Source organism: Oncorhynchus tshawytscha, linkage group LG12, assembly GCF_018296145.1.
Source record: "Oncorhynchus tshawytscha isolate Ot180627B linkage group LG12, Otsh_v2.0, whole genome shotgun sequence".
NCBI lineage: Eukaryota > Metazoa > Chordata > Actinopteri > Salmoniformes > Salmonidae > Oncorhynchus > Oncorhynchus tshawytscha.
In genome coordinates this window covers 69,721,693-69,745,290 of record NC_056440.1, presented here as the reverse complement: position 1 = coordinate 69,745,290, position 23,598 = coordinate 69,721,693, and the positions used below count along the sequence as shown (strand labels likewise).

The 23,598-nt window shown below is 41.6% G+C and overlaps 1 protein-coding gene across 4 annotated transcripts in view; it reads left to right on the top strand.

Annotated features, from left to right (window-relative positions):
- LOC112249332 (granule associated Rac and RHOG effector protein 1-like) overlaps positions 1-23,598 on the top strand; it is a 40,749-nt gene that overhangs the window by 5,073 nt on the left and 12,078 nt on the right. For 2 of the 4 annotated variants that reach the window (XM_042331002.1, XM_024419183.2), the window contains exon 2: positions 18,265-19,633. The exons of 1 other annotated variant lie outside the window; for it this stretch is intronic. In XM_042331002.1, the coding sequence (XP_042186936.1) occupies positions 19,145-19,633 (489 nt within the window). In that variant the 5' untranslated portion in view covers positions 18,265-19,144. Of the gene's footprint in view, positions 1-16,707; positions 16,897-18,264; positions 19,634-23,598 lie in introns of those variants that run through there. One more of the 4 variants, XM_042331003.1, reaches the window with a different exon arrangement.

Genomic DNA, 23,598 nt, shown 5'->3' with positions numbered 1-23,598 from the left:
TGCTCGTGAAATGATTACCAATTTTACCCAGTTTGTGTAACCCAATAGCAGTTAAGTTTTAACTTGATCTGTTTGAATATAAAGTTGAATTCCCCCTTCTCCTAAAAATGAATGTACTAAGACTATTATAATGAATTGCTTTTGTTCATGGTTATTGTCCATAATTGTCAGTTACACTATCTGATAATTGAGCCAGCCTTCATTGTTGCATAACCTCACCACCTGGGGCTGGCAAGTCAGGAAGTCCAGGATCCAGTTGCAGAGGGAGGGGTACAATCCCAGGGTCCCTATCTTGGTGATTAACACTAAGCTGTAGTCCCTGAATAGCATTCTCACTTATTTCCCCCACCTCGGTGTGGCTGAATGTTATACACGTAAGACACATTTCAATCAGTACTATCCAACTCAACTGACAACCTTATTAAAGGATTTGAATAATCCCATTATATGTGCTACTACAACCCAGAGGTCTTTGGTATTGTTGAGCTAAAGGCAGCTTCTATTGCCATGTCTGCCTCCTTTGGTTATGTGGAATGTATTTCCTGTTTGGGTTGCTGCAGTTTGGAGAGAGGGGGGAAAAAGTATGACCTTCTGCCTAAAATCTTGTTGCTCCACAAATGATCTGAAGAATGCAGAAGTTTTTACCAATATAAACATCTCTAATTTTTTGGGCTCTTATCATTGTGGAATCAGGTTGTCAATGCTGCGGTCTTTTGTTTTGAGAGATATATATATATATATGAATAAATTAAAATAGGCCAAATACTGTTAGTAGCCTAAATGTGTCACTGAGTTTGAGTATAGACCAGTTGTTGGTCATCTCATCTCTCCTCTGTAGTAAACAAACATTTCCAACACACAGATTTGTCACTGCCCCCTCTTTACCGTTGGGTTTCTGTTTGCTTTGAGCTTGTCACATTTTCAGACATTGCATTATTGCCTGTCATCCATAGCTTGAGGAGATATTATACTTTGCAGTAGTTTGTTTTACTACATGCAGATTGGAGAAACCATCCTCTATGGAGATTGACTTGACTTAAACCATGTTACCATCCAGTTTTCATGCAAGTAAAGTCATGCTGTATACGTTTTTAAATAATTAGAACAGCTGTGATGGAAACAGGAAAATTCTGTAAGATTGTTCAACATGGTGACATGATGCCGTAAGGTTGACACACCTGTATTTGAAGAGTTTCTCTCATTCCTCTTTGCAGATCCTCTCAGGCTCTGCTAGGTTGGATGGAGAGTGTTGCTGCACAGCTATTTTCAGATCTCTCCAGAGATGTTTGATCATGTGTGGGCTCTTGCTGGGCCACTCAAGGACTTTCAGAGACTTGTCCCAAAGCCACCCCTGCATTGTCTTGGCTGTGTGCTTAGGGTTGTTGTCATGTTGGAAGGTGAACCTTCGTCCCAGTCTGAGATCATGAGCGCTTTTCATCAAGGTTCTCTCAGTACTTTGCTCTGTTCATCTTTGCCTTGATCCTGATTAGTCTCCCAATCCTTGCCACTGAAAAACATCCCACAGCATGATGCTGCCACTACCATGCTTCATTGTTGGGATGGTGCCAGGTTTCCTCCAGATGTGATGCTTGGCATTCAGGCCAAAGAGTTAAATCTTGGTTTCATCAGACCAGATCATCTTGTTTCTCATTGTCTGAGTCCTTTAGGTGCCCTTTGGCAAACTCCTTGCGGGCTGTCATGTGCTTTTTTTCTGAGAAGTTGTTTCCGTCTGGCCACTCTACCATAATGGCCTGATTGGTGGAGTGCTGCATAGATGGTTTTCCTTCTGGAAGGTTCTCCCATCTCCACAGAGGAACTCTTGGTGACCTCCCTGACCAAGGCCCTTCTCCCCCGATTGCTCAGTTAAGCCAGGCAGCCAGCTCTAGGAAGAGTCTTGGTGGTTCCAAACTTCATCCATTTAAGAATTATAGAGGCCACTGTGTTCTTGGGGACCTTCAATGCTGCATAAATGTTTTGGTACCCTTACCCAGATCTGTGCCTCGACACAATCATGTCTTGGAGCTCTATGGACAATTCCTTGGACCTCGACTTGGTTTTTGCTCTGACATGAACTGTGTACTGTGGGACCTTTTTTTTTATATAGACCGGTGTGTGTGCCTTTCCAAATCATGTCCAATCAATTGAATATACCACAGGTGGACTCCAAGTTGTAGAAACATCTCAAGGATGATCAATGGGAACAGGATGCACCGGAGCCTAATTTTGAGTCTCATAGGAAAGGGTCTGAGTACTTATGTAAATGAGGTATTTCTTAAAAAAAAAAAAAAGTTTTGTTTTATATACATTTGCAAACGCATTGTAACCTGTTTTTGCTTTGTCTTTATGGGGTATTGTGTGTAGATTGCTGAGGATTTATTTAATCTATTTTAGAATAAGGCTGTAACTTAACAAAATGTGGAAAACGTCAAGGTCTGAATACTTTCCGAATACACTGTCATCATGCACTGATTTTTATCTGCATCAAGTCAGTTTGGCGGAAACACTACTGGTAGGACAATTGGCCTAATATTCACCTGGATTTGTTTGCCTGTAGAGAGAGGGCTTTGTCAGACTGCATCTTTCCAACAATACTGAGAAGCTCTTTGATTTGCTGCATCATGTTCCTCATAAATAAACCCTCTTATCACAGATATCCCTGTTGATTTATGTCACAGCTCTGTTGCTATGGAAATAAATGCATTGCTCTGCAGATTCCTGCCTCTGTTCACTCTCTCCCTGACCTGATCCAATGCCTGATTAGCCCTGTCTCTGACCATGGACCAGTTGTCAGTGTAACTAATGTATTGATCAGCAGATCCTTTTTCATTTTGTTTCCTGTTACGTGTGTGAGAGTCAGCCCATGAGTTACAAGATATCTATTTTTGTCTCATGGCTTTGTCTATTCTTTCAACTATCTGGATGAACCAGAGTGATATTTCCATTAACAAAACATTCTAGTGTTGCTCATGCTGCAATGCTTAGAATAAGCTGTTCTCTGACTCTCATCAGAGTTTAGAATGTCACAATGGCATCTGATGGTGGTTGGGGGGAGGGGGTATAACAAATCACAGATGAACAGGATTGATTCTAGTGTTCCATGGTTTTGTTTTCACCTAATTCTGGCTTTGGAATGTAGGACTACGAGGGTTTTGTAGTTTGATGGCAGCTTTTAGCAAAAATGGCAGGACTTTTTTTGGTTTTGCAATTTTCACTGGAGTTTTCTGACTGGTGGCCCCCAAGGGCTAGTCTCAGATGAATTCCTAGATCCTGAGGGAAGCAGCACTCTCACGAATGTCATTAAAAAAAACAGGTGTAGCAGGAAGGCAAGCCTAATAATACCCAGGTTTGACCCTCTTCAAAACTACCCTTAGAAAGACAGTAACCAGGTCCCATTTCAAACCGTATTCCCTTCCCCTTGGGTGTTCACAGATCTGAAATAGCTTGATAGATGATTAGTTCCATCCCGTCCCTCCAATCAGCTCAGTTGAGGGTCTGACATAATCCTTCAACTATCAATGTCTTTCAGACATGTGAAGGCTGGGGCTACTGGGTCAGAAATGAAGCCATACAAGTGGAGGTTATCCTCACTTGCCTCATCCTGTATTTCTCAATAATATATATTTAAACCTCTGTGCCCTCTAATCAGTGCTAACCCTGAATGAGATTTCTCTCTTGAGACCAAACAATTACTTCTTGCTCTATTCCCATACAGTAGGCTAAGTAGACTACATCAAATTAAACAGCAATATTATTTTTGTGTGTCAGGAGAATGATTTCCATAGATAATCTGTGAGTCATATTTGTGGGGAATAAATGTTAGGCATGACATAAACATGGTACTGTACATTTGTGGCTTTTCTGTTTGTTATTGGCAGAAAAATCACGTTGATGAATAGGCCTTATGCATGCCACAGCCACATTGCCTAGGCTCTGACAGTGGTAGTGCCAATAACTTAAAAAATGTCTCAAATAGAAGCCCTAGGACTCCTTGTCTTTTTGTGGATGTTATACATAGGCAGAGTAAGTGTCAACAACATCCCTTCCTAGTAGAGGTTGACCGATTATGATTTTTTTTCCATGCCGATACTGATACCAATTTATTTTTATAAAAAAAAATATATACTATTTTAAATGTATTATTTTTGGTCATCCAATAAGCCGATACCGATTAATCGGACGATTTATTTTAAAAAAAATATATAAAGAAAAATTGTAATGACAATTACAACAATGCTGAATTAAGTTAATATAATACATCAATAAAATCAATTTAGCCTCAAGTAGATAATGAAACATGTTCAATTTGGTTTAAATAATGCAAAAACAAAGTGTTGGAGAAGAACGTAAAAGTGCAATTTGTGCTATGTAAGAAAGCTAATGTTTCAGTTCCTTGCTCAGAACATGAGAACATATGAAAGCTAATGGTTCCTTTTAACATGAGTCTTCAATATTCCCAGGTAAGTAGTTTTAGGTTGTAGTTATTATAGGACTATTTCCCTCTATACCATTTGTATTTCATTAACCTTTGACTATTGGATGTTCTTATAGGCACTTTAGTATTGCCAGTGTAACAGTATAGCTTCCGTCCCTCTCCTCGCTCCTCCCTGGGCTCGAACCAGCAACACAATGACAACAGCCACCACATCGAAGCGTTACCCATGCAGAGCAAGGGAAACAACTACCCCCAAGGCTCAGAGCGAGTGATGTCTGAAACGCTATTAGCGCGCGCTAACTAGCCAGCCATTTCACTTCGGTCACACCAGCCTCATTTCGGGAGTTGATAGGTTTGAAGTCATAAACAGCGCAATGCTTGACGCACAACGAAGAGCTGCTGGCAAAACGCACAAGTGCTGTTTGAATGAATGTTTACGCGCCTGCTTCTGCCTACCACCGCTCAGTCAGATACTTGTATGCTCAGTCAGATTATACGCAACGCATGACACGCTAGATAATATCATCAACCATCTGTAGTTGACTAGTGATTATGATTGATTGTTTTTTATAAGATAAGTTTAATGCTAGCTAGCAACTTACCTTGGCTTACTGCATTCACTTAACAGGCAGTCTCCTTGTGGAGTGCAACAAGAGGCAGGTTGTTATTGCGTTTGACTAGTTAACTGTAAGGTTGCAAGATCGGAACCCCGAGCTGACAAGGTGAAAATCTGTCGTTCTGCCCCAGAACAAGGCAGTTAACCCACCGTTCCTATGCCGTCATTGAAAATATGAATGTGTTCTTAACTGACTTGCCTAGTTAAATAAAGATTAAATAAAGGTGTTATTTAAAAAATATATATAAATAAAATCGGCGCCCAGAAATACAGATTTCCGATTGTTATGAATGGCCATTCCGATTAATCGGTCAACCTCTACTTCCTAGGATATTAACTGATGCTACAAGGTTATTTTCCCCTTTGACTTACCCATGGACTGCTCAAATCTAGGCCAAATAGAAGGTACAGCATTTGTGTCTCAGGAGGCATTTCCATTTGTCAGACACACAGCTAGTCTTGACCTGATAGGTTTCTTGGTTTTAAAAATATAGTATTCTTGGGGGAATTGATCATTAATTGATGATGTTTTGATAAGTTAGCCCAGCTAGCAGCAGGGAATCTTTCAGAATGCACAAGCAATTTCTTGTAGGTTCATATCAAGCTAAATTCATTATTCCCCAATGACCTTTTTAGTTACACATATTTAAGATGGTTACATAACACATAAATATAGCATTGTAATACGTCAAAGCTGAAGGACACCCCATAAATCCAGACTCTTCCGCAGTCTCTAGTATGGGGGATGATGAACTGAGTGTAATGGACTGTCATAAGGGGCTTCCAGAGGGGAAATCTCAGCCTGCTGTATCCTGGGAAACCAGTGCAAGCCTGCTCTCAGCTATTTTCCTCCCTGTGAGTCTGTCAGAGGGGCTAAAGTTCTTTGACACTCTGACTGATTTCCTTCATATGGATTCTGGAGAGGTCATTTTTTTTGTGGATGACGGCCTAATAAAGCATTGTTGTTCTGAAATTCCCAAATGTATTCTCCTTTATTTTTTTCTGTTACGCTGTGTGCACTGAACTGATATGTATGATTGTTGCTGACACTCCCGATTTTCAGATGAAGTGTTATTAAATAGTCAAATGCTCACCACCTCTGCGCTCAACTCAAACAGTGCTGTGTAGCCTACTGTAGCTGCTGGCGAAGTAATTCAAAGCCTATACTTTATCACGCAGGATGTAACTTTCCATTTGCTACTGTTTTTACCATGTAATGTTATTAGAACAGTTGACTTATTTTTTATATTTTTTCCTCGTTATTATAATATTTTTTTTACCTAGTCTGCTTGTTGTGTGTTCTAGAAATAGTCTTCTCGAGGTGCATTTAAGTTGCGAGAGCCATAGGGGTGGCAAGGTAGCCTAGTGGTTAGAGCGTTGGACTAGTAACCGGAAGGTTGCAAGTTCAAATCCCCGAGCTGACAAGGTACAAATCTGTCGTTCTGCCCCTGAACAGGCAGTTAACCCACTGTTCCTAGGCCGTCATTGAAAATAAGAATTTGTTCTTAACTGACTTGCCTAGTAAAATAAAGGTAAAATAAATTTTAAAAATGGGGAGGGAAACATGTAATCTGACAAGCAGTCATTGCACGACAGTTCTTAATGCAATTGCGGGAGATCTGTTTTGAAAGCAGTTTTGCCCATAGTTAAAGAGGGGGATCCCATTTGCTATTATTAATTTAAATTGCAGTGCAGTTATCAAACTATATATTCTGTGTTATAGACTGACTATAAAGGCCTGGGGAAATTTGAGGACCAGAGGAAGAGGCAAACTTTTGTGAAAAGTATGTGGACACCCCTTCAAAATAGTGGATTCGGCTATTTCAGCCACACCAGTTGCTGACAGGTGTATAAAATTGAGCTCATAGCATTGCTATCTCCATAGACAAACACTGGCAGTAGAATGGCCTTACTGAAGAGCTTAGTGACTTTCAACTTGTTCCTGTCATAGGATGCCACCTTTCTAACAAGTCAGTTTGGCAGATTTCTGCCCTGCTTAAGCTGCCCCGGTCAACTGTGAGTGGGGTTATTGTGAAATGGAAACTTCTAGGAGCAGCAGCTGCGAAGTGTTTGGCCACACAAGCTCACAGAACGGGACCACTGAGTTCTGAAGCGTGTAAACCTTGCCTGTCCTTGGTTGCAACGAACACGTTCCAAACTGCCTCTGGAAGCAACTTCGGCACAATAATTGTTCGTCAGGAGCTTCATGAAATGGTTTTCCATGGCCGATCGCCCGCACACAAGCCTAAGATCAACATGTGCAATGCCAAGCGTCGGCTGGAGTGGTGTAAAGCTCATTGCCATGGATTCTGGAGCAGTGGAAACTCGTTCTTTGGCGTGATGGATCATGCTTCACCATCTGGCAGTCTGACGGATGAATCTGGGTTTGGCGGATGCCAGGAGAACGCTACCTGCCGGACTGCATAGAGCCGACTAAGGTTTGGAGGATAAATAATAGTTCCAGTGAAGGGGAATCTTAACGCTACAGCGTACAATGACATTCAAGACGATTCTGCGCTTCCAACTTTGTGGCAACAGTTTGGGGAAGGACCTTTTCCTGTATCATGACAATGCACAAAGCGAGGTCCATACAGAAATGGTTTGTTGATCGGTGTGAATGAACTTGACTGGCCTGCACAGACCTCAACTCCCATCGAAATAAATTTGGCTGGAATTGGAACATCCACTGCGAGCCCGGCCTAATCGCCCAACATCAGTGCCCAACCTCACTAATGCTTTTGTGGCTGAATGGAATCAAGTCCCTGCGGAAATGTTACGTAATAGTGGAAAACCTTCCCAGAAGAGTGGAGGCTGTTATTGCAGCAAAGGGGGTAACAACTCCATATTAATGCCCATGATTTTGGAATGAGATGTTTGACGAGAGAAGGGATCTACATTATGTACATCACAAAGTATGTGTACCACTGTTTTCTGCTTGCCCCCTCTCTCCCTCGTGCTGGCTCGCCTGGGGCATATTCATTATGTTTCTTATATGGAACAAAATGGGAAGGGACTTGCCTGGACTTGTCCAATTAACTTATTTTAGTTGCAAACTGTTGCAACTGTTTGGACTAATGATTACACCCCATCTCTTTGCTGTTGATGCAAGTGTGTTCAGTCTTCGGTCTGTTTGTAGAATATCCTAGCCTATTCATTGATAGGCCCTGCTTTACTGAAGTTTCAAGACCTTGCAACCAAGAAATTGCGAGCTGTAGCATTCCGTTGTGAGATACAGCTTTGACTGCCTATAGATGGGCCTAGTGCACGGTTCTGAATGTCTGCCTGTTGGCCGACTTGCCTATACTGTGCCCCTCTCCGTCCCTCGCAAGCTCACTATGACAGATGGGAGTGTTTGTTCTCGACGGTACGGCAACTAATCAGTCTCCTATGTTCCAAAAATAGTGTCTTAGGAGTCCATTCCTAGTGGATGTGACTCTTGATACTTAGAAATGGGAGTCCAACGTACAAGGAGTGAAGTAATACTTTTTTTGTGGTCGTTACCAGTTGGGAAAAATACCAGCGCAAGGCAAGCAACAGCAGCGAAGTCCTGTATGGCTATACTTTGATTTGGAAATGCAATCTTTGCAGAGGTGGAATTGAGCCACAGTAATGGTAGTACAGGTGCAATGCTAAACCATCTGATAGGGAAGCACTGTTAGACCCAAACCATTGGCAGCTGTCTTGTGAATGGATATACAGTGCCTTCCGAAAGTATTCAGACACCTTCACTGTTTCCACATTGTTACGTTACTGCCTTGTTCAAAAATGGGTTAAATAAAACAATTTGCTCAGCAATCTACACACAATACCCCATAATGACAGTGAAAACAGATTTTTAGAAATGTTTTGCGAATTTATTAAAAACAAAGTACAGATACATTATTTACATACCAGTCAAGTTTGTACTCTTACTCATTCCAGAGTTTTACTTTATTTTTAACATTTTCAACATTGTAGAATAATAGTGAAGACATCAAAACTATGAAATAACACATGGAATCATGTAACCAAAAGTGTTAAACAAATCTAAATATATTTGAGATTCTTCAAAGTAGCCACCCTTTGCCCTGACAGCTTTGCACCCTCTTGGCATTCTCTCAACCAGCTTCACCTGGAATGCTTTTCCAACAGTCTTGGAGTTCCCACATACAGTGGGGCAAAAAAGTATTTGGTCAGCCACCAATTGTTTAAGTTCTCCCACTTAAGATGAGAGGCCTGTAATTTTCATTGGTACACTTCAACTATGACAGACAAAATGAGAAAAAAAAATCCAGAAAATGACGTAGGATTTTTTAAATGAATTTATTTGCAAATTATGGTGGAAAATAAGTATTTGGTCACCTACAAAAGGTTCTCAACTTTGTTATATACCCTTTGTTGGCAAAGGCAGAGGTCAAACGTTTTCTGTAAGTCTTCAAGGTTTTCACACACTGTTGCTGGTATTTTGGCCCATTCCTCCATGCAGATCTCTAGAGCAGGGATGTTTTGGGGCTGTTGCTGGGCAACATGGATGTTAAACTCCCTCCAGATCTCAACCACATAGAAAATCTTTGGAGACTGGGTAGGCCACTCCAGGGCCTTGAAATGCTTCTTACGAAGCCACTCCTTTGTTGCCCGGGCGGTGTGTTTGGGATCATTGTCATGCTGAAAGACCCAGCCACGTTTCATCTTCAATGCCCTTGCTGATGGAAGGAGGTTTTCACTCAAAATCTCACGATACATGGCCCCATTCATTCTTTCCTTTACACGGATCAGTCGTCCTGGTCCCTTTGCAGAAAAACAGCCCCAAAGCATGATGTTTCCACCCCCATGCTTCACAGTAGGTATGGTGTTCTTTGGATGCAACTCAGCATTCTTTGTCTTCCAAACACGACGAGTTGAGTTTTTACCAAAAAGTTATATTTTGGTTTCATCTGACCATATGACATTCTCCCGATCTTCTTCTGGATCATCCAAATGCTCTCTAGCAAACATCAGACGGGCCTGGACGTGTACTGGCTTAAGCAGGGGGACACGTCTGGCACTGCAGGATTTGAGTCCCTGGTGGTGTAGTGTTACTGATGGTAGGCTTTGTTACTTTGGTCCCAGCTCTCTGCAGGTCATTCACTAGGTCCCCCCCGTGTGGTTCTGGGATTTTTGCTCACCGTTCTTGTGATCATTTTGACCCCACGGGGTGAGATCTTGCGTGGAGCCCCAGATCGAGGGAGATTATCAGTGGTCTTGTATGTCTTCCATTTCCTAATAATTGCTCCCACAGTTGATTTCTTCAAACCAAGGTCTGTGAGAGCCAGAAATCTTGCTTGTTTGTAGGTGACCAAATACTTATTTTCCACCATAATTTGCAAATAAATTCATTTAAAAAATCCTACAATGTGATTTTCTGGAGAGAGAAAAATCTAATTTTGTCTGTCATAGTTGAAGTGTACCTATGATAATTACAGGCCTCATCTTTTTAAGTGGGAGAACTTGCACAATTGGTGGCTGACTAAATACTTTTTTGCTCCACTGTATGCGGAGCACTTGTTGGCTGTTTTTCCTTCACTCTGCGGTCTGCGGTAAACCATCTCAATTGGCCAGGTCATCTATTGCAGCACTCACACTCTCCTCCTGGGTCAAATAGCCTTTACACCCTGGAGGTGTGTTGGGTCATTGTCCTGCAAACCAGATGGGATGGCGTTTCGCTGCAGAATGCTGTGGTAGCCATACTGGTTAAGTGTGCCTTGAATTCGAAATAAATCGGACAGTGTCACCAGCAAGGCACCATCACACCACCATGTTTCTCGGTGCGAACCACACATGCAGAGATCATCTGTTCACCTACTCTGCGTCTCACAAAGACACGGTGGTTAGAACCAAAAATCTAAAATTTGGACTCATCAGACCAAGGGACAGATTACCACCAGTCTGATGTTCATTGCTCAGTTTTTTTGGGGGGCCCAAGCAAGTCTTCTTATTGGTGTCCTCCTAGTAGTGGTTTATTTGCAACAATTCAACCACGAACGCCTGATTCATGCAGTCTCCTTTGAACAGTTGATGTCTGTTGAACTCTCTGAAGCATTTTATTTGGGCTTCAATTTCTGAGGCTGGTAACTCGAATGAATTTATCCTCTACAGCAGAGGCAACCCTGGGTTTTCCTTTCCTGTGGCGGACCTTATGAGAGGTAGTTTCATCATAGCGCTTGATGGTTTTTGCGAGAGCACTTGAAGAAACATTCAAAGTTATTGACATCTTCAGAATTGACTGATCATGTCTTAAAGTAACGATGAACTGTTTCTCTTTGCTTATTTGAGCTGTTCTTGCCATAATATGGACTTGGTCTTTTACCAAATAGGGCTGTCTTCTGTAGACCACCCCTACCTTGTTACAACATAACTGATTGGCTCAAACACATTATGACGGAAAGAAATTCCACAAATTGCCTTTTAACAAGGCATACGTGTTAATGGAAATGCATACCAGGTGACTACCTCAATAAGCTGGTTGAGAGAATGCCAAGAGTGTGCAAAGGTGTCATCAAGGCAAAGGGTGGCTACTTTGAAGAATCTCAAATAATATAAAATATATTTTGATCAATTTGTTCACTTTTTTTTTTTTTTTGGTCACTACATGATTCCATATGTGTTATTACATAGTTTTGATGTCTTCACTATTCTACAATAAAGAAACCCTTGAATGAGTAGGTGTGTCAATTTGACTCGTACTGTGAGTATTCAGACCCTTTCCTAGGGGACTTGAAATTGAGCTCAGGTGTGTCCTGTTTCCATTTATCATCCTTGATGTTTCTACAACTTGGAGTCCACCTGTGGTAAATTCAATTGATTGGACATGCTTTGGAAAGGCACACCTACCTGTGTATATAAGGTCCCACAGTTGACAGTACATGTCAGAGCAAAAACCAAGCCATGCGGTTGAAGGAATTGTCCATAGAGCTCCGAGACAGGATTGTGTCGAGGCACAGATCTGGGGAAGGGTACCAAAACCCTTCCAGAAGGACAACCATCTCTGCAGCACTCCACCAATCAGGCCTTTATGGTAGAGTGGCCAGATGAAGCACATGACAGCCCGCTTGGAGTTTGCCTAGAGGCACCTAAAGGACTATCCGACCAAGAGAAACAAGATTCTCTGGTGAAGCATGGTGGCAGCATAATGTTGTGGGGATGTTTTTCAGTGGCAGTGGCTGGGAGACTGGTCAGGATCAAGGCAAAAATAAAAGAAACAAAGTGCAGAGATCCTTGATTAATACGTGAACCAGAGCGCTCAGGACCGACAACTGTGGTGTAAGTTCACCTTCCAACAGGACAAAGACCATAAGCACATGGCCAAGACGACACGGGAGTGGCTTCAGGACAAGTCCCTGAATGACCTTGAGTGGCCTAGCCAGAGCCTGGACTTGAACCCGATCAAACATTCAACCTAATAGAGCTTGAGAGGATCTGTAGAGGAAAATGGGAGAAACTCTACATATACAGGTGTGCAAAGCTTGTTGCGTCATAGCCAAGAAGACTCGAGGCTGTAATTGCTGCCTTTAACAAAGTACTTTTCAGTTTAAATGAGCAAATATAAAAAATTAAATACATTTTTGCTTTGTCATTATGGGGTATTGTGTGTAGATTGATGGGCGGTTTAATCAATTTTAGAATGAGGCTGTAACTTAGTGGAAAAAGTCGAAGGGTCTTAATCCGAAGGCAGTTTGTTTTTAAACGGTGAACTTATTAAATATATTTTATATATATATTTAAATGTTACTGCGTTTATTTCTTTACTCTTAAAAATTGCTTGCAGCATCAATTTAGAAATGCAGTTACAACCGCAGTTTTAAGCATGGTTTATACCTTAATCACACTGATTAGCGTCACGGCGCAAAATAGTATGCAGTAGCAGCATCTGGATATGTGTGCAACAAATGTTCAACATTTACCTTCCGCTACCATTTCTGTCAAGCAGTCTATGCATACAGTTTGACGTATGTTTTGATAAATCCAACGTATGCACCACACAGAACGCACTGCCTCTGCAAAACAAATGCAGCATTCCATTGGAAATGAATGCATTTCTCGTGTACCAAAATGCAATGACGCTGTCGGTGTGATCGAGCTCGTTTGGCACAGCGCTCTTAAATGACATACTTTGTAATAGTAACCAATAAAATCTATTGGAGGGAATAGTAATTAATCATAATTTAATTATGAATAATAAGTGTGCATTGGGGTAAATGGGCTGAAGCATGGGGCTTATCCATCTCTATGCATTTATAGCTACTATGCTGCATCAGTTGGCCTACAGGTGATGCTGTTTATTGCTAATAGCATGCATAGGCTATATGCGTGGTCCAATATGTTAATGTATATTTGTTTTTAACCAATATATTATTGGGCTCATTTCTGGAGGTGGAAATGTCAATTTGATGGTGTAGGCATAATTGTTTATTTTCATTCACTCCTTTTTAAAGGGAAAATAACTGAGCTTATCAGTCCTGCTTCTACATACAAATGATCCTGGGAAGGACTCTGGACACCTTAAGCAAGTAGACTAGAGTCAGTCAAACTCGCAGTTTCATGCATGTACAAAACTTTCCCTAAAAGCAGGATGGTCAATACGGGAGGTTTAGATGAAAGGGGAGGTTAACTTGGTCCCCGACAATCGATCTGAGACCGACTTAAGTTCGTTTTTTTTTTTTTTGCTTTATCCCCAGTGTGATGAATGGAAGTGTTCTCAATGAAGTTACTCACTGTTAGTATGCACATGTACAAATTAAATGGTAGATGTTTGTCATCTGTAAATCATGGTACTGAGTCTGCTAGGTAACAGTTGTGAGAAGGGTAGTATTGGCTACATAGTGTACTGTTTATTTACCAAGGGGCAGTAGGTTTCTCATTTTGTGTAGTGAGAGGAATGATGTATCAGATTTGCTCAATGGGAAATCTGTTGTGAAAGTCACTAAATGGGCTCTGTTTCGTTAGGAACCCCATATCCTGTCCACTCCTGGAGTTGAATAGAAAAGTCTTACTTTTTGTCCTGGCTAAAAATAAAATGGTGGTTGGCAAATCATGAAACCTTTGACCTTGCTCTTTTAAGTGAGCCATTTCTGTCTTCCATGGTATTTCTTGAATGGATATGGCATCCAGTTTTGTTCTGTAGCCTTCAAGGTGTGCCATTTTACATATGGGGATAAAAGTAGCTACATATCACACAGATTCCCCTTTTTTAAGAATGACATTGCTTCCTTTGAGGATGCTTACAGATGTCATGCTTCTTATGTAGAAGAGAAACTCTAAAACTACATCCGCTAGGCTAGCCAGCAGTGCTCCCTCTTCCAATGCTGTGCCTCGAGAGGTCTGTGAAATGTGAGCCGCGTTCGCTATTAGCCTGTTGCTGAAACGGACCTGTAGATAGAAGGCTTTGAATTGGAAGCTGCTCGAGTCAGGTCACAGTAGTCTCCAGGGCAGGGCAGGGCTGGGCATTGTGCTTCTATCTATGCCCAACACAGTTCGTGCTTTACTCATGACTACCATTGAGAAGAGATTATCTGAGCATTCCTCTATTCTGATCTTTTTTGTTTATTTTTATAATTCAGTCGTAGGGAACTGTAGGAATCCTTTTAGTCATTTTGGTTTCTTCATACATCCTTTAAGTGGTTGTTGGGTTGAAGTTGCTGCTTACCGCTTGTACGATATAGGTTTGCATTTTGCCTTCAAATAATTACTCAACACCTATACCAGTTTGACAAAATTGTGAAACCTATAAGGAAAGTTAGTAGGACATTTTAGTTAACAATTTGAAAATGAGCATCTCCTTATGGCTTGTCTAGGAAACGATTGAACACCAGGGCCAACATTTTGTCCTTCGAGCTATATAAACAAGTGCACTGTTGGCGACGGAATGTAAGCTTACATAGTTAGGAGCCTCAGACCTTTTTGGTCTCCAAGCATATCCCCTCCTTTGTTTCAGCAGCCAGCCTGCTATTTTTACGGACATAAGCTTCTTATATCACATGTTATAATATCTTGGCCTACTAGTGTACAGCCAGTTAGCCAACCTAATTTCAGAATGAGACTCTCCTGCATACTATGTATTTTGAAGATAAACATTCAAATTATAGACCATATTGTGCCCTTTCTCTATGAGAATCCTGCTGCAGCTGGCTGAGGGTTTTTTTTTCTTCTTTCTGTGTGGTGGTATGGAGGAGGCCGGTGCTTGCCACAATGCCCTCCTTGTGTTCTCTGGGCAGGCAGAGCCTGGCTCTGCTTGTGTCACACAGTTGCTTGCAGCAATTGGCTTGACCCTTGGCCTGTCTGCTGCCTCGGAGTCTGGGGCTAGGCTACCCCATATCCCATCCATCTACAATGTGACTAAGAATGCTTAACTACAAAATGCTAGTAACATCTTATTTTTTTCATTTTTCCTGCTCATTTTAATTGTTGAAAAGCAATTTGTGCTTATTGCTTCTTTGAGAACTGTTTTCCTTGTCGTATTAGTTGCATATTTAGGTCGATACCCATTACCTTTAGATACTATAAATGTTTGTTGAAGTAGACGATCAATGAAAGGGGGAACAGACTATATAAAAGGGTATGATGGGATTGAAATGGTCTCTACTTGTTTTTGAAGTGTTCTTGTTTGAATCCACAAAGCATTCCTTTTCTTCATTGGCAACAGATGTAGAGGACATTTTTGAGCTGAAACTTTGAGTCCTAAAAGCGGTACGGTGCTGTCTAGTGTAGGGAAGCTGTTTGGCTGAGTAGGCTGAAATAAACCTCATGAGAGGAGACTGAGGGGTTGTTTAATGGTGGCCATGTGGTTGTACCCTGCTGTCAGTGGCCTGGTGCCTCAGTGGCAGAAGGAGCTGTCAGCTTGAGGAACCGCTGCCCCGTCCACCACCATGAGGCTACCTTTAGTAGTTGATTTTTGAAAAGAGTCATGGATACACATTTGGTATTTGCTGCCTGTGTCATTCTTTTACATTTAAGTGCTGACAAATTCCTCGAAGATATAGCACAGGTAAATCATACTTCGGAGCTCATTTTGTATCTGGCGACAGAGAGCTTGCTCCCGGAAACCTAAGCTCCTTGTCCAAGTAGCAGCAGCTGAGATACAGTGAGTGGTGGAGGCAGAGCTAACATTAGCCCCGAGTGCACACTGCCAAAGGAAGGATGTTAAACTGGGCGCTGAGCCAGCAGCACAGACTGGGGACCCTCCTATTACATGTTTGTTTGGGTGTAAGCTCTAATACTTTACGCATTGGAACAAGAAGCTTGGCTGCCAATGGAGAAAGGATAGTGGGACGGGTCACATCAATATTGGTGCCGTGCCTGGCCTGCTCATCTTAGCCAGGCCTTAGGCAGACATGGCAGCAGTGTTTTCACATGGACACACACTGAACAGTTTTTAATGGTGCGACGCCTGGCTGGGCGTCTGATCCAGTCAGCAGGACACAAAGACCCACAAACTCACTTTGGAGTCAGAACAACAAACCTGACAGCCTACACTTCATGGTTTGATAAGTCAAAATGAGAATATCAGAGGCAATATTGGCTTTGTTTATTCATCACAATACTTGGCTGGCTCTGCCTCCTTTGTTATGACCTGAGTCCTACTGTATTTCACAACAGTTTCCTTATTGGATTCAAAGACCTCTGACGTAACTTCCCTTTTCTGCAGTTTCTAGGCTTTAGGACCCTTGGGCTGGACCTGGCTAGTCAAGCTCCTGTTTCCTGTTTACTCCTGTATCCTTAATATCCCTATTTTAAGCAGCAGGCAGTGTTGGGCATCTGGCAGTTGCCGCAGTCACTGTAATTCATGGGATTTAGAGACAGTCTGCTCATTTCACTAGCTCACTTGGAAATTGAGGTACTGACTTCTTACACTCTTTATAACAGCTGTGATTATTATTTGACCCTGCTGGTCAACTATGAACGTTTGAACTAGAGGTCGACCGATTTTAATCGGAATGGCAGATTTGAATTAGGGCTGATTTCAAGTTTTCATAACAATCGGAAATCAGTATTTTTGGGCGCCGATTTGCCGTTTTTTTGATTTTATTTGTATTATATATTTTTTTACACCTTTTAGTTAACTACAGATGGTTGATATTATCTAGCGTGTCATGCGTTGCGTATAATCTGACTGAGCATACAAGTATCTAAGTATCTGACTGAGCGGTGGTAGGCAGAAGCAGGTGCGTAAACATGAATTCAAACAGCACTTTTGTGCGTTTTACCAGCAGCTCTTCGTTGTGCATCAAGTATTGTGCTGTTTATGACTTCAAGCCTATCAACTCCCGAGATTAGGCTGGTGTAACCGAAGTGAAATGGCTAGTAAGTTAGCGCGCGCTAATTGTCGTTGTGTTGCTGGTTCGAAAGCAAGGAAAGAGATATAAAAGCTATACTGTTACACTGGCAATACTAAAGTGCCTATAAGAACATCCAATAGTAAAAGAGTAATGAAATACAAATGGTATAGAGGGAAATAGGAATTATAGGACTAATAACTACAACCTAAAACTTCTTACCTGGGAATATTGAAGACTCATGTTAAAAGGAACCACCAGCTTTCATATGTTCTCATGTTCTGAACATGTTTCTTACATGGCACATATTTTACATGGAACATATTGCACTTTTACTTCTCCAACACTTTTTTTTTTGCATTATTTAAACCAAATTGAACATGTTTCATTATTTACTTTAGGCTAAATTGATTTTATTGATGTATTCTATTATTAAAAATCATAATCGGTCGACCTCTAGTTTGAACAGCTTGAAGAATAATCTGGCCTTAATGGCCATATACTCATATAATCTCCACCCGGCACAGCCAGAAGAGGACTGGCCACCCCTCAGTCTGTTTCCTGCCTTCTAGAGTTTTTCCCTTGCCACTGTGCTTCTACATCTGCATTGCTTGCTGTTTGTGGTTTTAGGCTGGGTTTCTGTATTTTACTGTTGGATGTTCTTATAGGCACTTTAGTATTATAATTATATTATAAGTACATTTGATTTGATGTTGTCTCTCCGCTGCTGCCTCCCATGACATGGTAGGTCCATGGGTTTCCCTGCATGTCCGGTCCCCTCTGTCTCCAAGGCATGGTCTGTTCTACAATTTATCTTCCCAAGAAATGCTCAACTGCCAAGTTTTATTGGAAAAAACAGCACTTTGAAACAGCTCATCCTTCCTCTGAAATCATTAACTTTCTTTTGTTTCTCCCTTTTCCTCCCTTAGGAAATGACATAGAGTCCTTACAGATACATTTGTGCTTTTGTCGCTCTTCTAATCTGCGTTTTGTGGAGGAGAAGCGGCGAGATCTGGGAGCACATTTTGTTTCCTCAGTGATTAATAACTACCTCCGCCAGCAGAAGGAAACGGCGAGGAGTTTCCAACAGCAGTCCAATCAGCTGGCTTCTGCTCACCGCCACAGACAATGTGAAGAGAATCTCTGACGGACTGGTTGTCTGCCCTCGCTCTGCTCCATACACACAGCCAATAGGCTGCCATTGCAGAGAGGAAGTGAAGTGACAAGGCGGCATTGTCCTACCGGAGAACCGATTTAGTCTCTTTTTGTCAGACTCCTTGCTGTTGACCAGTGCCACATTTCTTTTCAGATTCTTGGCTTTTGTTTTTTGCTTACAACTTTTAAAGATTTATCAGTAAAAACATCTAAATATACAAACTATATACATGTTATACAAAGACATTTTCTGCTTCTTTGAAGGACTTGTTATGCACATGAATCTTGTCTTGAAATGAGAGAATCGTGGAGTGTTTTCAGTTTTTTGATCTGTCCTCTCATAAACCATTGACTCCCTTTTGAGGCAGAAAATACAGATTTGGAAAGGTGCATTTCTGCCTGTTATTTTTGCTGGGACTGTCCACCGTGAGCTGCAGCAGGGCTGCACATAAACATCACACTCAGTTAGCAAGTCTTTACCCTGCTCTCTGCATCGCTCTGTTAGTTACAAAGCATTTTGAGATGAGCTTCTGGCAGATGGAGCCCTTAAGTTGTCTTTTTACATAAATTCCAGGAATATTGGTTTGTTGTATTCCATAAGAGAGAGCTTCTGGTTGGCTGAAATCCGGAGCTTCCAGAGTCAGCCTGACACTTATGTATTGTTGTAGTGCGCAGGAAAGTAAAATGGACTACAAGCGGCGCTTTTTGCTCGGCGGGTCCAAGCAGAAAGTCCAGCAATACCAGATGCCTGAGCTGAGCCGGACCCTCAGTGCCCCCCTGGGCTCCACCTGCTCCCCCATGGGTGGCTCCACCGGGATGGGCATGCCCGGCAGCTGCCAACCACCTCCCCCCAACACCACTGCGGTCGCCGACATTCAGCAGGGCATCTCCAAGTACCTGGATGCACTGAATGTGTTCTGCAGGGCCAGCGCCTTTCTCACTGACCTGTTCAGCAGCGTGTTCAGGAACTCCCACTACTCGAAAGCAGCTATGCAACTTAAGGACGTGCAGGAACATGTCATGGAGGCGGCCAGCCGGCTGACTGCAGCAATAAAGCCAGAGATCGCCAAGATGCTGATGGAGCTGAGCGCTGGGGCTGCCAACTTCAAAGACCAGAACGACTTCAGCCTGCAGGATGTAGAGGTAACTAACGGGTTGCCAGGGTTACAGTTACCGACCTGGACACACACTGAACACCTGTCAAAGTAAAGTTATTACATTATCCTGACAATTAGGCCTACCTGTAAAATAACATGTTGAGTCTTTTCCATTCCTCGCCTATCCATTTCCCTGTCAATCAGTGGGGGCTGGTAGGAGGAGCTATAGGAGGAAAGGTTCATTGTATTGGATGGAATTGGAATATATGGAACGTCAAACGTGGTTTCCATATGTTTGATACAGTTCCATTATCCATTACAATGAGCCTGTCATCCTATAGCTCCTCCCACCTGCTGTCAATCGCATGTTTTGCCAACTTTTTTTTTTTAAATACCAAATTTTTGTTATGAGGGTCTAGACTAGAATTTTTGCTAGACTTTTTTGGGGTTTTTTTTGCACTTTTTGCTTGGTTTCTTATGTTCCATTTTTCTAAGGTCAAGGCTGCTTCTAAGATGCCCAGCTGAAGTAAAGTAAAGCGAAGCAAAGTTGCTTACGTCTCAATTGTGAATTGCTGCTCTTAAAGTTTTTTTTTTTTTTTTTTTTTTTTTTTGCATTGTTTGTTTGGGAAAATAGTAACTGAATATTAGACTTCACTGGCATTTGTGGATGAGAAGCCTTGTGCTAATGATGCTACAGCTGTGCCTACTGCCTAGACAGTCAGAAATTAGGTTCCAGGGTAGTGACACTCCTATATAGTACTTGAGGAATGCCAATTTATGTATTTATTTTAATACATCTGTTTAGGCAGCAAGCAAATTGCCTCTTGTGTAGTGAATGTTTGAGATGTATTTGCTCTCATCTTGGAGATTTAAACAGATTTAGGGAGCAAGGCCTCCGTGGCAGACAGTGAGTGAATAAGCTGAATGTTCAGGCCAGGGCTGTTTTATGAGAGGGACTGCAGGGCCTCAGTGGATGTGGTTGTGCCCAGAGCAGGAAAGACTTTTGCACCACAATCTGTCATTTTGAGTCTGTGGTCTTGGATATGCACAGATAAATATTAAAGGAGGGGAAGCCCAACTCAGTGAAAGTTCAGACTGCGGCAGGATTGTCTGGCAGCCACACTGACTCACTCTGGCTTCAGCTAGCGTCTGTGAATAACAACAGTGCGTTTGTCAAATAAAAGTGTGCTTTTGCTCTACCTCAGTCTTGCCAATGTGCAGGAATTGAGGAATGAATAAGATATTCAGACCTGGTTGAGTAGAAGGAATTTATCAACAGACAGAAGACAAAGGCCAAAATGGCCATGTGCATCATAGTTTCACTCATTACGGATTCACTTTTTTAACCTCCATTTCCTCCATGAGAAGCTAAATATTGTTTATGTAAAATTGCTTTTCACATAAGTACATGGTACACCTTCAGTTGGCCATTTCCATGTCCCCAGAGAGATTTACTACATTTGTGACAGAAATGGCTTTTCCATTTTTGTGTGTATGAACATTTTATCTTGGCAGTTGTATGGAAAAGATAGAATTGGGTCTGTATGAAGAACAAAAAAAGCAATTTTGAGTTTGGAGAATTGTGGAATGTTGAAGGAAGCAGGATCACCCCCCCCCCAAGTCCAGTCAGTATGGAAAACAAAATGTGTGTTTTTTCAGAGCTTGGCTACCCTGGCTGCTCAGTGTCTCAGCTGCCAAATATGCATGAAAATGTCATTGTTTATTAGGGGGCAGTCTACTGGGTGTATGAGCGAAACCATAGAGGGAGTGATGATCAGGCCAGCCAGACAGGAGTCCTGGGGAAGATTTTGATTGCATATTCCTTGCATCCTCTCTCCTCGTCTCCTTCTCAAAACCCATTGGAGGAGAAGGAAAGGGACAAGAAGGCATGCATAGAATGCAATTGAGATCTTCTGGTTCTGCACATGAGGCAACCACAGTACAGGCAGGGCCAGAGCCAGGCAGACAACTGCACAAGCAGCAATCCCGAAACACCCCTGAAAAAAACACATCTGACCTAGTTCAGTGGGCTTCAAGGATTCTGTGTAATTTTTCCCAAAAGTTGAATTGTTACTTGATAAGATTCTTTCATATCAAGTGTCTACTACATGGTCAGTCTTGTGTTCTTAGGTTATGACTCCTTTACCCCTGATTTTTATGGCCACGCTCACAGCTGCCATTATTAGATTACAACATCGAATTTGTATGTAACGAATGTCACCTGGTTTCTTTAATTAAGAGAAATTAAATCTGTCAAAATAATAGATGAGTATCATGTTTGATATGCAAGACACTAGCACCAGCACTTCCTGTTTTGGTTTAATAGACCCCTTTCTGTGTTTGTAAACATTACCGTACAAGGGCGATGCACTGAAGTTGGTGGCAGAACAAGGGGGAGTTCTTATAGAACGGCAAAAAAGAACCCATTTACATGTCGCTTATGAGTACATTTCAAACTACTTTTGGAATATGATTGGATTTTAAGGCTCGACTGAATGTCCTGCTTAATATAAGTGTGTCCTCATCGCAAATCAACAGCATTATACTTAAAAAGCACTTCAACCAGTAAAATGGCTCTTTGGCTAGCTTTTGTTACAGCCTATATCAATGAGCGTTAGCATTATAGCGAACTGCTACATCCCAAATTAGTTATTTTGCAAAGATCACAACCAAATATAATCTTAGCGACTGTTCAAGCAAGAATCAAAACGTCATTGTAAGAGTATGAGAACCCCGAAACGTTTTATTTTTTATAGAAGTAATAATAACATAAATCTAGGCTATTGAATGGATGCAGATCGCGATGGTTTTCTTACTGCTGCCAAGAGTCGCATGTATCTGTACGTGACGTCAGTGTGTTGTGTACTGGAAAAGGGTCTAATAGATGTTACCTTTGGAAATGGCCATCCTAGAGAAGACAGGCTAGGATGGTGAGGGCCACTCACTAACAGCATTAAAGAGGTATTTTAGACAGGAAGAAATCATGAAACACAAAGGCATCTGGTTTTTATTCTCACTCCTAGGATAGATGATGATTTCCACTTCAAGAAGACAATAGATGTGTCCTTAGTTAATGGGGAAGATGAGTTGTTCGATTCATTCTTCTCACTGTTTAAGCCTGCCTTTCAGCCCTGTATGCGGCTAAATGTTGGCTTGGCCCTGTAGTTTTATTCCTCATATTTTCCATGAGCCGATTTGAAATTTCATCTTATCCCCATGTGTGATTAATTATCTTTTGTTGCAACCTTTACATTTTTCTTGCTAGATAATCATGTCCTTTTATAGTGTTCTGTACAGCTGGTCCAAAAATAATAGTATTAATGGTATTATAAGCAATTTTACGTCACTTTTCAGAATGCAGAGCTATTCATGACCTTTTTGCCTTTTTTACTTGTCCAAAAGCATAAGTTTCTTAAAATAAATAAATGGTATTTAACACCATTTGTACATCATTGTATGACTTTGCAAAATAAAATGCTTTACCATCTTTTTAACCATAGAGAATCAGACAATGTTGGCTACACTCATGTCTATTGGCTTCTTTGCGTATTCAAGCCTGTCTGAAAACACAACACTGCTCCTTTAAGGCTCTCCTGGAGGATGGTTGGCCACCTTTGTTAGCCTATAAAATATTGCAACATTACAATTACAACCAAATACTTTTTATATCTTTAAAATAATCCCCTCCAGGGCTGGTAATGTAAGGCCACATTTTTGTCCCTGGGACGATCAATATGTCTACATTTCAAAACGGACACTGGGACAGTTCCGGGATGACACAGCCCAAATCCATACAACCACTGCACATAAGAAAGCAATGAGGCTGATCAGACCATTTTAGCTTAAAATGTTGATAATGTTTTATTTCTTCATATTATAAACTCAACAATGCGCACATGGCTTTTTGGTTATGTGTGACTGTTCCAAAATGCAATTAGCCCGGAAACCCCCGGGAAAACACTGTTCTCAAAATATGTTAGAAATGAAGAAAGCATTCAAATTGTTTAACCA